The sequence below is a fragment of the Gavialis gangeticus genome, unplaced genomic scaffold (assembly GCF_001723915.1).
Source record: "Gavialis gangeticus isolate Ggan-Ray unplaced genomic scaffold, GavGan_comp1, whole genome shotgun sequence".
Taxonomy (NCBI): Eukaryota; Metazoa; Chordata; order Crocodylia; family Gavialidae; genus Gavialis; species Gavialis gangeticus.
In genome coordinates, this window is record NW_017729024.1 from 74,976,176 (window position 1) to 74,990,595 (window position 14,420).

Consider the following 14,420-nt stretch of genomic DNA (forward strand, 5'->3'; position numbering starts at 1 on the left):
TCAAGAAATCCATTTCCAAAAACTTTTCTGCTCAACTGCTCTCTAATCCTACTGCTTTCAGAACAGTGGTTACTTCAATGGTTATAAAGAACGTTTTTGGATCTTAAAGCACAATGTAAAACCCAAGCATGCAAAGTTTCTGGGTTAGAGTTCTCCCTGTTTATGCAACAGACTGTATTCATAGTTCAGTTCAGATGTGACATATTTTTCCTTTGAGACACATGGAAAAGTAACGCCTTATCTTTTTCCAGAAGCTGTAATATGTTTATATATAGCTGTCTCATATGTGGATATTTTCCCCTATTACTATTCATTGGTTTGTAAGAACTGCCCATCCCTGAAGAGAAGTATACATTGTCACAATTGTCTGTAGCTGAGGGAAAATAAATAAATAATGAAGTCCTCTGGTCATATTATAGTATGAACTTTACCATTAGAGTTTAAGTTGTTTAGATGATTGCTCCAAATCAGGAAATGATGTTTTATATTGACCATAAAAAAATGCCATAGAAAATACACAGCAGGAGCACCTTGTGGATGTGCTTTGTATTTTAAGGATAATGGGGCACTACAAAGTGAAAGCAACTTCTTAAATACACAACAGCAACAATTATACAATGCCTTTCATCTTCAGGAGATTTTACTAATATTAACTAAGTTAGTGTACTACAGCAACTGAAAGATATATAGCAAAATCAAGTATGGCAGGCAAAATTGGTTTGAATATCTAGTCAACATTTCATTTTTATTCAAAAGTCAGAATGAGTGTTACATGTGATTTTTCTTCCCCTTTCAAAGAAAATAATACAATGAACAATGATAATTTCCTACTTACCTCTGAACATTTGTACACAATTTTTGTATGTAGGCATATCCATTTGTGCATACATTTGTGTAAACAGTTCTGTTAATTTCTATCAGTTCCACAAGACTTATCTACCACTGTCCATTTACACTGAGAATTATAGGGACAGCTGAAGAATTAAGAACTACACCACAGAGAAGAAAGAAAACAAAACTGTGGAGTATTAAAGATTTAACTGACATTCTTGGGGGCCATTCTGCAGACCTTTTGTACAAAAAGAGCATCAAAGGACTCAGTGGAACATAAAGTAGCATAACAAGTAATGACTAGTTCCAGGATTAGGTAAATGGTCAGTATTTTGCCTGAGTATGATGTCTTTGTAATGTGTAGTTGAAATTTAAATCTTCTTATCAGCCCTTCTGGAATAAAATGCATGTGCACGAATAAAACTGAGTTCCCTGAAGTTACTTTTGTATGTGGCACGACTGCAAAATTCGGCAATAAAGACTTAATTTAAACCCAGTGTACAATATTGAGTGATCTCATTTTACTTTGATTACCGGTTACCTTCTTGAAAACAGCACTGCTAAAGCACCCTACTCAAAACAAATTCAGAAAGCCCTTAATCTTGGGCAAGATGTTTTCCTTATTTAAGCACTTGCTTTAGACTTGATAAAGCATCAGACTGAGATGACATGCAGACAAGACTGTCTAAATGCAAAGCATAAAAGTGTTTCATCATAAACATTAGATCTGATCCAGAAAGATTAACTATTTTGCTGAACACTTTCAGATGCCAGATTCAAGGGGCGAGTATTGTTGTAAATTATAAATAATATTAACTTGGGATCTCAGCCTCCTTTTTATAAATGGAGGAAAAATGGAACATATGCATGTGCCACGACAGAAAAGACTATTACCTTAAAGAAGGACGTGCAGGTTTTTTTTCCATACGGGTCTGCTTTGAGTCTTGATGTTGTGGTGAAGGTTGCTTCTGTAGAGGTTTGTTTGGCAGAGGGATATTGGGGCCAATGGGTGGTAAAAAGAAATGGCACATTGCACTGGCAATTCGCCCGCCTATATAGTGGAAGGAGGTTATGGTTCTGGGAGCTGATGATGCTTTTTCACATGAACTAATTAAACGGTTTGCTAGAGCCTTTGCCTCATCCTATTGAATGAAAAGTGAAAAAAAAAAGAATAACATATACCAGAATAAACTTCTTAAACCAAGCCAATGACAAAAATGATCAGAGCTATAATCCATCTGCAGACAGAATTATAAATAAAGCATGTAGTATTTAATTCTGTTTTCCATGTCTCACTTTGATTCACTGCTTCTGCTTGACTCAGTACATGTAAGGGAAAAGTACACTCCTGATTATTTGCTTAAATTGATAGAACAAAATAATAAAAGTGAAATAATATCTTCATTTTTAATGTTTTGGAAATATGAATAGCATCTCAGTTCTAATAAATAAACAGGGTTTTGATTTGTATGTTTCTCCCCAGTGGTGAAAAGCACTACACATGCTTGTGAAGACATTTTGAATAAGTTACCAGTCTTACAAAGAGGTCTTTTATAAAAAGTAGGGCCATGGTTTGAAGTATAGCTTCAAGTTGCATATGCAAGTTTGCTTGTCCAACCATCAGAGTATGAAAAAAGGCAGTTTTGTGCACAAATAAAGTAACAGAGGTTTGAGTATGTGATTTGCAACTCTAAAATGCCCATTCATAATGATTGCTAAAATGGGTTTATATGGGCACATAAAAGCACATGAAAAATTTTGGAGACCAGATTGAAAATTTATTTAAATGGGACATTGATCAAATGTATATTGGCACACAAAAACATAAATTATAGCCTTTTTGATTACATGTTTGGAATTGTCCCTCAATCCAAGAGGACATTAGCTGTTAAAGAGTTAAATTACAAACTCAGGCTATTTTTTTTTAAATATAGGTTTTCTTTCTTATTTATATGTATATTTTCACAGTACAAACAAACCCACTAGTACCATGTTTCTATTTCTCTTCACTTTGGTGATGATGTCCTTGCCTATTTTTTAATTACTTTTCTTCTCTAAGCGAAAACATCAGATGAAGCACCCATAAGGCATATTATTCTTGGCCAGAATCTGGCTATAGTAATTGAAGCTGCTAGCTTCAAAATCTCATGTAATGTTATAATCAGCCACTTTTTATGTTTACAATATAATTGCTCTTTCTTGAAAGTAAATAGGATGTCATATCCTGTCAATTTTGCTTTAAAATACCAATGACAAACTATTTTCTGAATATTACAAATCTTTATGCAGCCTTTTACCAGTCAGTCAGATTTGATTTTACTTGCCTATCAATCCTTGTAACGGTAAACAGATGGAATGGGGAAAGCTTTTTTTGTATTTGAATGTCAATCATACTCCTTAACATTACTGGGACTTGCTTTTGGGTAACATGTTTATTAATATCATTATGTAGGTACATTTGGTCAATTAACAAAGTTAGTAACTGTACATCTTGTTCCCACAGTTTGCTGCAGTTTGTAAGCATTTTAATTGTTGTTATAGAAGCTTCTACTAGTGTCGCTGTACAGTTACAGATGTGTCAACATTTTCATTATACATCCTAGTTTATGACTCAGCTGTAAGAATACATTCCATGAGGCTCAGCTTATATGGCTCTTCTGCACATCCAATTGTGTGTGTAAAATGTAATAAAAATTATTTTGGCCTTTTTACCATAACAGAGGGGAAAATGTTGCAGTGTTGCAATGTTTTTCTCTCAGATGTTTTATGGTAGAGGTGCCAAAGATACAGCCTATGAAGCTGTATCATCCAGGCCACAATGCTGACTGTTGCATGCAGGATATGCTAGCCCTGGCTGTGGCCCCATGTGATGCACAGAGCCACCTAGTACAGACTGCATATGACATGGGGCTAGTCTGTGGCAGGTGCTACATGTTCCACCCATACCAGACTGGCCATGTGTGATGCATGTGGCAGGTGGGGCTGGATCCAGAGCACATACTGCAAGCAGCCCACATGGCCAGTCCAGGGTGAGCCTAGACCAGCCCAAAGGGCTGGGCCCACACCCCTCTTCCAGCCTGCAGGGACCACCCCTGTCTTATGGTATCCTTGTCTCTTCATAAGAGACTCATAAACCTAAAACAAATACAAAGAAAACTACTTCCCTTGTGAACAGAGAATTTGTTCTCTGCTATTCTTACCTTTAAATGTTTTTATTTTTGTTTTTTCTCAGTCAGGCCCTGACTCAGAAAGGTAAGGCCAGGGTAGTTACAACTTAGGCAGAGAGCATGGGTAGGTCAGGTGGTAGATGCTGAGAAAAATCACTTGAAGCAAAAGTTGGGGGCGTAGCTTATGTAAAGGTTTATAAGGGACCTGAAGAAAGATCCACCGGCCAGGGGAAGATAGAGTTCTGGAAGGAAGAAGATGCCCAGAAGGCATTGGGGAGACAGTGGGAGATCTGGGGAAGGCTTCGGGATCTCCAGAGAGCCATAGGGAAGCAAGAAACCCCACAATCTGCCCTACGGAGGAGTGAGAAGATTTGGGCCAGATCACAACAGGGCTCCCTTTTGACAGACAGCAGATACAGGAGCGGGGGAAAGTCCCCCCACCCCCTGGATAGTAGCATAGGAGGAGAGGGTAGACCCAAGAAGGCAAGGAGCTCAACCGAGAGTTCTGCCTACCAAGGTTGGCTGATGTGGGGGGACTGCCTGTGGCAGGGCAACTCTCATGAAATCCCACATGGTGCGCCTGGGGGGAAAGGCAAGCAGGAGGCACCTGAAAAGCTCTGCCTCTATGTATCTGCACTGTCGGTGAGCAAGAACAAGAACTTAAGAGGACCAAGACAAAGGACATGAGATGGACAAGAGTGAAGACCCATCCTGGTGAGTCCGGATCTTAAGTGGGAAGGTGTGTACAGGGCACTAAGGTGCCTGCTCCTCTTAGAGCAGAGATAAGAACCCAGGTGCAGGTTGCCATGACAACTGGTTAATGAAGGAATTGGCCGCACCTGCACCTGGTCAGCTGGTCGGAGAAGGCAGGGCCTTTGGCCCATATAAACCCCAGGGCTGGAACCAGGGAGTTAGTCCCTTACCAGCAGGAGCCTCCAGGTGAAGGAAGGGCCCAGAGATGTGGTAGCCAGCAGATATGCTCCTCATAGAACAAAGGGGACACCAGAAGCACATAAGGTATCATTGCCTACTAGGCACCGAGCCTCAGAGGGGGAGTTTTACTTTTTTAAAGGAGCAGAGCATGATGTAAGTTCTGTGTTAAGTTACAGCCCAGGGACTCATGGTGGTTGGTGGTTAAGTGTGTGCTGTCTGATAACAACCAGTGGTTTGGGTGAGGCTGGTTGGGGAAGGAGGAGGCCTCATAGTGGCTCACTACAGAGTGGGGACCCCAGCACCAGAGAAGGTGCAGTATTTGGGGGGCACAGACCCCAGTGCCAGAGAGGGCGCAGCACTTGAGACAGGGCTGCAGAGAGCCCGACGAGGACAAGGAGCTGAATTAATAAGAGGCCTAGGCAAGACAACGTCTGTATCATCTGCAAGACTTGGGGCATGGTAAAGGGATGGTTGGAGCTATGCATATGGCCCATAAGGTTGAGAGACTCAGGAACCATCCACAGTGAAGTGGGACATCAGGGGGTTTAGAAACAACAAGGTTAATAGGATCTAGCCTGACCATGTCCAAAACTAAAGCTCAAGGGCAGCCTCCCTATATTCATCATACCATTAAGATGTGGCGGGAGAGTACAAGGGTGCTCGTAGGGCAAGACTGGCATGGTTAAGCACCTGGGGGTAACACGGCCACCCCCCAGGTACCCCACCCTGTTACACATGCCTAACGCATACCAGCAAAATCAGGCCCTCCCCAAAAATGCAGTTGTAGTTACTTTCTTTTTAAAACATAGATAAGGAGTAGGAGCTGGTCATGGTTGTCCCACCACCCGTCTTTTACACAAGAGGCTAGTGGTTAGAATTGTCATTCAGGCAGTAAGAGACCAGGGTTCTGAGCTGTCTTCAGTCTGAGAGAATCCCGAACCACAGCCCTGGGTTCTGGTATCTGCTCCCAGGGCTTTTTATGCATTTTACATTAACCCGTCATTTGATTAAAAATGCTTAAGTGTGTCCTTTGGTGATGACCGAGGTGAGGACCAAGGGTCTTTCTTTTTGTTTTATTTTTTTGTTAGGATTCTTTTGAAATGTAGTATTGTATCTGAAGGAGTTAGGTGTGCTTTTTGAGGAGGGGGTGACAGCCAGAGCTGCTCTGTAGGACAGGGGGTATGGGCTGGGAGGGGACATTGGTGGAAGGTGAGGGCATCTTCCGTGGGGTTGAAGTGTGGTAGTGGGGTGGGAGTTGGGGGAAAAACAGAAAAAGGTTGCATGCATTCAGATGCGAGTGGCAGCTGGGAGGCATTGCTAGAGTGATGGGAAGGGTTTGCTTGTAGGGGAGTTTGAGCAGGAAGGCAGTGGTTGTGGGAAGTGAGGGAGAGAGTTGGAGTTCTCAGATTTCAGGATCTTGTTTATCGACTCCTATCTCTGGGTTGTTTGTTTATTGTAAGCCACTCTGAGCCTTTTGGATAGGGCAGATACAAATCTAATGGATAAAAACAAAATAAAAGAACAGAAACAATCTTGGGAAAGGAGACTGGAGCCCACAACTCCACCATCCCAACTGAGTGCCCTCATTACCAGGTTTTGGAGCCATGCTCCTCTCTTGCTCTCTGTTTCTGGCCCCAAGAACCTCACATTCTTTTTTCCACGCTGGCTCAGCTTCTGCAGCTATGATAGTGCTCTCCCATCCAGCATCATAGCCACAAACCTGGCATGTCCTGGGAGGTGGCAGATGTGGGTTGAAATCAGGGGTGCCTCCTGAGTCTTGGGGGGCACATTTTGTGGGCAGGCCTGGGGTAAGCCAAAAGCCCCATATCCACTCCTATACTTATGTGTCATGGATTAGTGCCCCCACCCCTGCAACACACTGCTGGCCCGCACAGCAAAAAAACTGCCCCATCCTGAGCAATGCCAAGTCGGAGTTCAATCTCAGGGGAGGCATGTGCCCTCCCCTCTCCCCCACCCAGGCCCCCCTTACCAGTCACCTGTGATTGAAACATTTCTTAGGGTAGGGAGGATCTCAAATCCAGGACTTATGCTTCATGGGAAAGTGTTGTAGCCACTAGACTATTATATAAAAGTTGGGGGGGGCTCCACCACTTCTGGCCACATCTTTAAAAATACTGCGCCCTGTTTAATTCTTTCAAAGAACATTTGGAGGCACCTCCCTTCAGGAGAAAAGTCCAGGATTTGGCTCTCAAGTAGATAGAGATGCCTACCTCAGATACCTAAGCTCTGGAGAGTGGCAGAAATTCAGGTATCCCCCTGTTCCACATTTTTTTTTATTGGCTAGTTTGATGCCCCTCCTTGCCCAGCCTGTGGTAAACAGCAGTTTCTCCTCTTGAAGTACAAAGGAAATATGAATGTAAAGCAACACATCCATGAAGCTGGCTTTATGTCAGTCAGAAAAGTTACTCATTCTTATTTTCATTCTATACCCATTACTATAATTTAGTTCAACTACAGGAAATAAATGTAAGAGAAACCTATAAAAGAGGACTATATGACATACGAAGCACATAGCATTTAGCCTTATGGGTCAAAATGAATAAGAATGTAGTAATAGTTGTGTATATAAATGTATAAGCACTGGGTAAGCAAGTGAAAAGGAGGGGGAGAGGAGTGAGAGAGAACATTTTTTAATCGTTCACTTCTCCTAGCAGATGGTAGAAAGTACTTAGACATGATGACTCTTCCTAGATGTGCCAGCATATGCTGTGGAATTGCCCATACAGAAAAGCCTTGCTCATTACAAATCTCTCAGGAACTATCACAAACAAAGCACATCCATTAACATTTGCTTATTATGTGAATGTGTGTTTGTGGCAATTTTCTATTTTCCTCTCAGACATTAGGGCCACAATTTAGTCTGTTTGATAGATTTATTGGATTAAGTTCTCAGCATTTAGGACTCTGCTCTTTTCCCTTTTCGTTTTAAAAATGCATGCTTATCTTTTTTTTTGGACTCCCAGGTCCAATACTCACTCTTGAGTCTTGTTAGCAAGCCCGTACCTTTTAACTTATGATACCAATTCTGCTGCCATGAATCTGGAAGCTTGTTATGGGCATGTGGCATGCCCAAACCTATAAGCCAGGGAACCCTATGGGGCCAAATTTTTCATAGTTTGCACCAATCAATCAACCACTGATGTGAGTAATAAAATGTTGCTGAGGTACAAATAAGTCACATATACCATGCCTCTATGGTATGGTGTTGTACAGAGGTACCCCAGACAACTTTGGTACCAGAAGAATTATACCTATATCAGCACAGTATTCCACCCAGTGTAATTAGCCCTACTGAGAAATGGGATTTTAGGTACAGAACAACACTGCACTAAGTCAGCTCTATTCCTTCTCATACCTGAGTTAGCTTGGATTAGTATTAGGGATACTTTGTGATGATTACAGCCAGGGACTGTTTCATACCTGCTGCCCTTTTTTGTTTAACAGTAATTCTCAGTATATTACTGACCACACAAAAAAAGCCATGGTCAATTTAGAAAGAAGGCAGGGTACATTTGCACTTTCTGGAATAACTAAATCAGAGATGTATAATGTATGCTTTTGTGAGCCCAAGCTCACTTCATCAGATGCTGTGAAAGGCCAGGAACAAAGCACTGTATAGAATGGAGTTTCTGTTTTCCTAGGACAAGGACAACAGAATTCCTTTGGTTGTCACCTACAGCCCTAGCTTCAACACCTTTGGAGACATCAATAATGACCTCCAACCCCTCCCAGAAAAGGACAACTGTCTCAAGGTAGCCATGAGGGGCAAACTTGGTTTGCAGACAGCCCCCAAACCTCAAACAGCATCTCTGAAGCAATGGGCTACTTAACTGCTATTCTCACTGAGGCACCAGACATTGCAACAGACCTAGATGGCAGATGTGTCCCTTCCTCAGTGCAGACCACATCATCTCTGGACCAAATAATGCAGATTATAATATCAGAGGTTCATTCACTTCCAACTCTACCAATGTCATATATGCCATCACCTGCTTATCATGTCCATCTTCTGTCTACGTTGGGCAGATGGGGTGATCCTTATGTGTAAGAATGAACAAACACCAATCTGACATCAGTTCCAGAAAGACATACAATTCCAACATAACACTTTATCCTCTCTGGATACTCCATGGCTGACTTGGGGTAGCAGCTCTTAGACAACAAAATGTTTAAAACAGTCTTTAACACAAAACTGTAGAACAAGAAATCATCCACAGACTGAATTGTGGTAAGTATGATCTAAAGGAGACTATGGGTTCTTATCTCATTACCTGGATTAATTTTTGTGACCACTGGGCACATCTAAACATACAAATTATTCAGGAACAGTTTATTCTAGAGTAAAGTACTCTAGAGTAAGCTCTCCCAAGCATGCCTCAACATATGCAGGGACACAGGAGCAGATTTGCTGCTCCTAGCAGCAGACTGTTCCCATTCCCTGTGGCCCTACACTGGGCCTCTGCAGCAGCCAGAGGGAGCTCTAGGCTCCCCCTGGGTTCTAGCCCAGGGGCTGGCAGGAGTCAAGGGGCCAGGAGATATCTGTCTCCTGGCAGGGTCTGGGACATTGATCCCTGTCTACTGCTAGGTTGAACTCTGCCACCAGAGCCCACTTGAAGACAATGTCCCCCTGCCTCAGGCTAGGAGATAAGGATCTCTCAGCTGGGGTCCACTACTGTGGAGTGGGGCTGGGAGCTCCCTGCTGCATGGTCCCTGGTGGTGGAGCCCGCCCTAGCACAGGCAGCTCCCGGGGGGAAGCAATCTCTCACCCCCTCCTGCCTGGCTGACCAGGAGCATATTTGCACCAGTCTGATGTCTACACGTGCTACTGTGTAGTAAGTAATCAAGCAAATTAAGATTAGAGCAAGTTACTGAACAGTATGTGTCTGCTGTGTAGATGGTGAGGCTTAGTGTGTAATAATTAGCTCTAAAGCATGCCCTCCTCATTCCTATAGGTTTACTGCTTGTTTGCCTCTACCAGCACTGTTCGGCTCTCCCCTCTCCTTTCTTCCCTCTCCAAATTCTCCTTTCTTTCCCTGTCTTTTGTATTCAAATCACTTTTTCCATTTTATACACTTCTCTGTGCATGTCCTTTCACAGCAACTGAAGAAATGAGCTGAAGTTTACAGAAGCTTATACTATACATCTCTGATTTAGTTAGTCAAGAAAGTGCAACTATACCCTGCCTTCTGCCTGACTCCAGACTAACACAGCTAACTGCCTGGAGAGATCATACCCACTTATTAAGGGAAACTGGTGACATCATAAGAGTAAACCCAGCTTAACAAAAGATAGGCTTATAATGGTGACACATCATCTCAGGAGGAAAATAAGGATGACAGCTCTATGTATTTCTGCCAAGGTCACCCACAGCCAGATGGCAAGCTGCACATTTCCTCCAGTATGGAGGTAGGATTCCTTCTACACTGCCATCCCCAGCTGTCCTACATGGATTAAAGGTGAAAAAAAGAATTTCGTAACATTGCTAGCATATAACATTCTCTCAAGACATTCCTGTCCTGGTATATCAACTATACCACAGTCTTTGCACTAAATCTAGCTCTCAGTGTGGGTTCTGTCTGGTGCTTTGTGGTTCTAGCTGCTACTGTGAGACCTTGGATAGTTTCCATTGGCTTCGCTATTTCATTGATCCCTTTGCCACTTCTTTGAAGAGCTACTCATGTGAATAAATCCTCACCAGTGGAAGTAAAAGATACACACCCTAGCAAGTAATTGGCTGAAGTAGGCTGTAGCCTACAAAAGCTCATGCCTTTCTGAATGAGTTAGCTTATAAGCTGCCACCCTACCCTGCAAGTAAAAGAGTAAAATGGAGCCCTTGGAGTAAACCCTACAGCAGGTAGGCTCTTCACTTATGAGTCAGTTCTTCTTGGTCTTTGGGTGGCCCAGGCAGGGTGGAGAGGGGGAGACTACAGTATTACTAAACAGTGTATTTGTTAGGTTGCTGTTTATATGATAGAAAGAAATGAGAATTATCAACTAGAAGGGAGAATGAAAAAGGGGTGGCATGATAAGATGGGGCAGCATCTTTTTTCAGAGAAAAAAACGGTTTCATTAATCAAAGCAGCTCAGGATATGATCATGACTTAATATCTACAGCATCTAATTACTTGGGGTAACTTAATCTCATTGCCTACTGTCTTTCCTAGCTCTAAAAATATACATAGCAGCTCTCAGCCTTTTGCATAAGGTTGCGGTGGTCAGACCACTGAAAAGTTACATTGCTTTTTGCTGAGGTGTCAGACAAAGATGTACATTTCCACATGCTGGGAGGAAATAATCCATTAAAATATTGTAAACACCCATGCTGAGTGCAAGTTCATGAATGCTCAGGAGGTGCTTTCTGTGCATTGAGTTAAGCAGCTGTATTTTCAGCTCTTTCACCTTTCATGGACTGATTCAATTGCTTTTGCCTCTCTAACCAATTTCAGTATTTTGCCAGCTTGAACATAAGGGATCTTATAAAGAAAAAAAACCCCTTTTAGTAGTGTACTTAAGTGCAGAAGTTATTATATAGGCATGTGGATTAAGATTTTTTTCCCTCTGGAATTTTGTGAGGACATTGCCTGGAAATCCCATACCTTCATGCAGATACCATGCAAGGGAAGCGGGGTGGTAGTACCGGGGCAGATCTGGGAGTGGTGCACTGGTGCAGTTGTACCACATGATTCCTCGTCCACCCAAAGTTTGAAACCAACAGCCTGAAAGTGGCAGTGGCAATGGCATTTCTAGTCAGGCAGTGCTGAGGGAGTCAATTGACTTCATGGCTCATTGTAATCTACCTAATCCCTTTTAAACTCTTCATTCCACAGGTGTTAACTACCCCTCTCCTTTTTAATGGTTTTGGTGTTTTATCAATAAATCTATTCTTTGTTCTGCAATTCTGCTGTCTTTTGGCTGTTCCTAGTAATTAATCTCCCATTTCACAGCCTTGCAGATTGTTTTTAACTCATTCCAAGTTGTATTTGTTTTTGCTTCAATCTCAAATTGAATAGTACAGCCCTAGACCCCTAACATATAAATAAAGCTTCTAGCTTATTTTTAACTGGAGAAAAAATGTGTTGTTTTATATGTGAAGATGCACCTCACCATCTGCACCCCTCTGCCCTTTTCAAAATTCTAGATCCACCTGTTTGGTGGTAGGTATTTTGCTGCACATGGGGGGCACTTGTGAGGCCTACTCCAAGATGGGGATATCCCTAGATTATCACTAGGGATTTGTAGGAGACCTATACTCCCCACATACAGGGGGTCTTTAACTTTTCATTGTCTCTCTAGACTTAGTATTTCCTTGGTTCCCTTGCATGTGCTCTTTGAGTTAGGCCGCTCTGGTCCCTCTCCCATGGGCTTGAACCTTAATTGTTAATGGACTCAGAACAATAAGAATGAGCATTTTGATGTACATGTTCCTCCGCCTCAGTGCTTCTACTCAAATCCAGTCCTTGTTCCAGCCCTGTGTGTGTGTTGGATCATGCAGAGAGGTTCAGGCAAGTCTGAAGAAAGTGGGAGATGGACACAGCTGAGTCCCCCTGCCTTGTGATAAAGAATAATGATACGAGCTTCAGGACCTGGGTACATGACACATTTGTACCAGTATAATAACTCAAAGTACATGAAAAAGGAGCTGTCAGATAACATAAACACTTATATTGGTGTAACTGCCTTGAATCTAGGGTCAAGTCAGTCCAGAAAAAATCTGTAGTTAAATTACCCTTTTTTAAGGTACACTAATTTAGGTGTTGTCTGCCTGTTTCCAATCTATGGTAGCCAGGGCTGGATTAACACATAGGCAAGCTAGGCACATGCCTAGGGCCCTGAGCTGTGGGGGACCCCATTCTTTCCCTCCATGGTGGTGGCCCCCCCCCAAGTGGGTGGCTAGTGGGCCATGGCCTGCCCTACCTCAGAGACAACACCCGGCTTAATTCAACTCTTCCCCGAGCCCACCCATGTGCATGTGTGAATTTATATATAGAAAGAGAGTAGGGGTCCACAAGTTTGCTTGCTTAGGGCCCTCTAAAAGGTGAATCTAGCCCAGATGGTAGTCATTTATGATTAATAATTGCACTAGCAGCAAGCAGGTATTACTAGATGACTGCTCCTATGGCTGCTCCAGATCCTCGTGTAATCTATGTCAGGGTATAAAACCAGTGTAAACTACAGCTGTGTGGGTGCATCACATGAGATATTTACTGCAGAACTGTCTAATTAGCTCCTCAGTAAATGTCTCCACATCTATACATACATCCCTGTTAGGTCACACAAAACTTATAACTGGAGCAGGCTAATACTTGTAAATACCAGCCTGCTCTGGAGTTTTTTTGTGCAGAATACTGCTCATGTAGATACTGCCCAGATGGCTGGGGCATGAAGGTACTTCAGTGCGGGGGCTGTCTGCCAACTAGCCCCACACTGAAGCACCCTCATGCCCCGCCAGCCTCTCCTCAGCACACTGAGCCCAGTCAGAGCAGCTTCTGAGCAGCCCTGGGCTTCTGCCAACTGGGGCTGCTCTGACCAGGCTCAATATATTGTGCATCAATAAACTCCAGAGCAATAAACTCTGAAGTTTTTTCTCCTGGGTGCACATCAAATGATGTGCCTGGAAACAAAACACTCTGGAGCAATAAGCTCCGGAGGTTATTTGTGTGCATTAATTGCACATGTAGGCACACCTAGTAAATGTGTCTTATACCCAGGTCCTTACATTGCTAGAATCTAGAAATGCTTTTTGGACATTTATTAAATGTTCATGCAGCCAAAAAGACCTCAGAAGTAAACAGCAATGGAAAGCATTAAAAAAAAATAAAAATCAGTGAACTTGACCTATGTAGCATGTGTAATATAGTAATGTAATAAGCTACACCATGCTAACAAGTAAAGTGAATCACTTGTCCATAACTCCTAGGAGTTCTAATATTCATGAACAATGTGTGCCACCGGCGGTTTGAGGGGCATGGCAGTGGCAGGAGTGCAGCAGTGGTGATGGGAGTGCAGCAGCGGTAAGGGGGAGCTCCCACAGACACTACTGGTGCTGTTGGCGGCGGGGGAGAGGGGGTGGCGAGCCCAGGGGTCAGCAACCAACCGCAGGTGGCGGTAGCTGCCAGTGAGGATTGCTGATCACCTGCAGATGCCGCTGACAGTGTTGGGCGGGGGGGGAGGAGGGGAAGTGGCGAGTGGCTACTGCCCACAGGTGCTGCTAGAAGTGTCAGTAGCACCTTTTTATAGGGGGTGCACCACCACACTCAGGGGGTGCGCATGTACCCACATGCACCTCCTACACATCGCCCCTGCTAATATTGTAGCTTTGGATACAAGATATTGTCAGGATCATTAATACTTTGGCTACAGTAACAAGAAAACTCCGTAAATTATACGATATCATTGACAAACAAGACTCAACTGCCAGATGTACATATCAACTTAGTTTCATAGTTTCATAGTTTCTAGGGTCGGAAG

The 14,420-nt window shown here is 43.0% G+C and overlaps 1 protein-coding gene across 1 annotated transcript in view; it reads right to left on the reverse strand.

The window, feature by feature from the left end:
* Positions 1 to 568: 568 nt before the first annotated feature.
* The window catches only part of TMEM232 (transmembrane protein 232), a 143,480-nt gene continuing 129,628 nt past the window's right edge, over positions 569 to 14,420 (reverse strand). Inside the window, exons 12-13 of the mRNA XM_019517248.1 lie at positions 1,726 to 1,973; positions 569 to 1,069 (exon numbers count right to left, since the gene is read on the reverse strand). Of these exons, the coding sequence (XP_019372793.1) occupies positions 937 to 1,069; positions 1,726 to 1,973 (381 nt within the window). The 3' untranslated portion in view covers positions 569 to 936. The remainder of the gene's footprint in view (positions 1,070 to 1,725; positions 1,974 to 14,420) is intronic.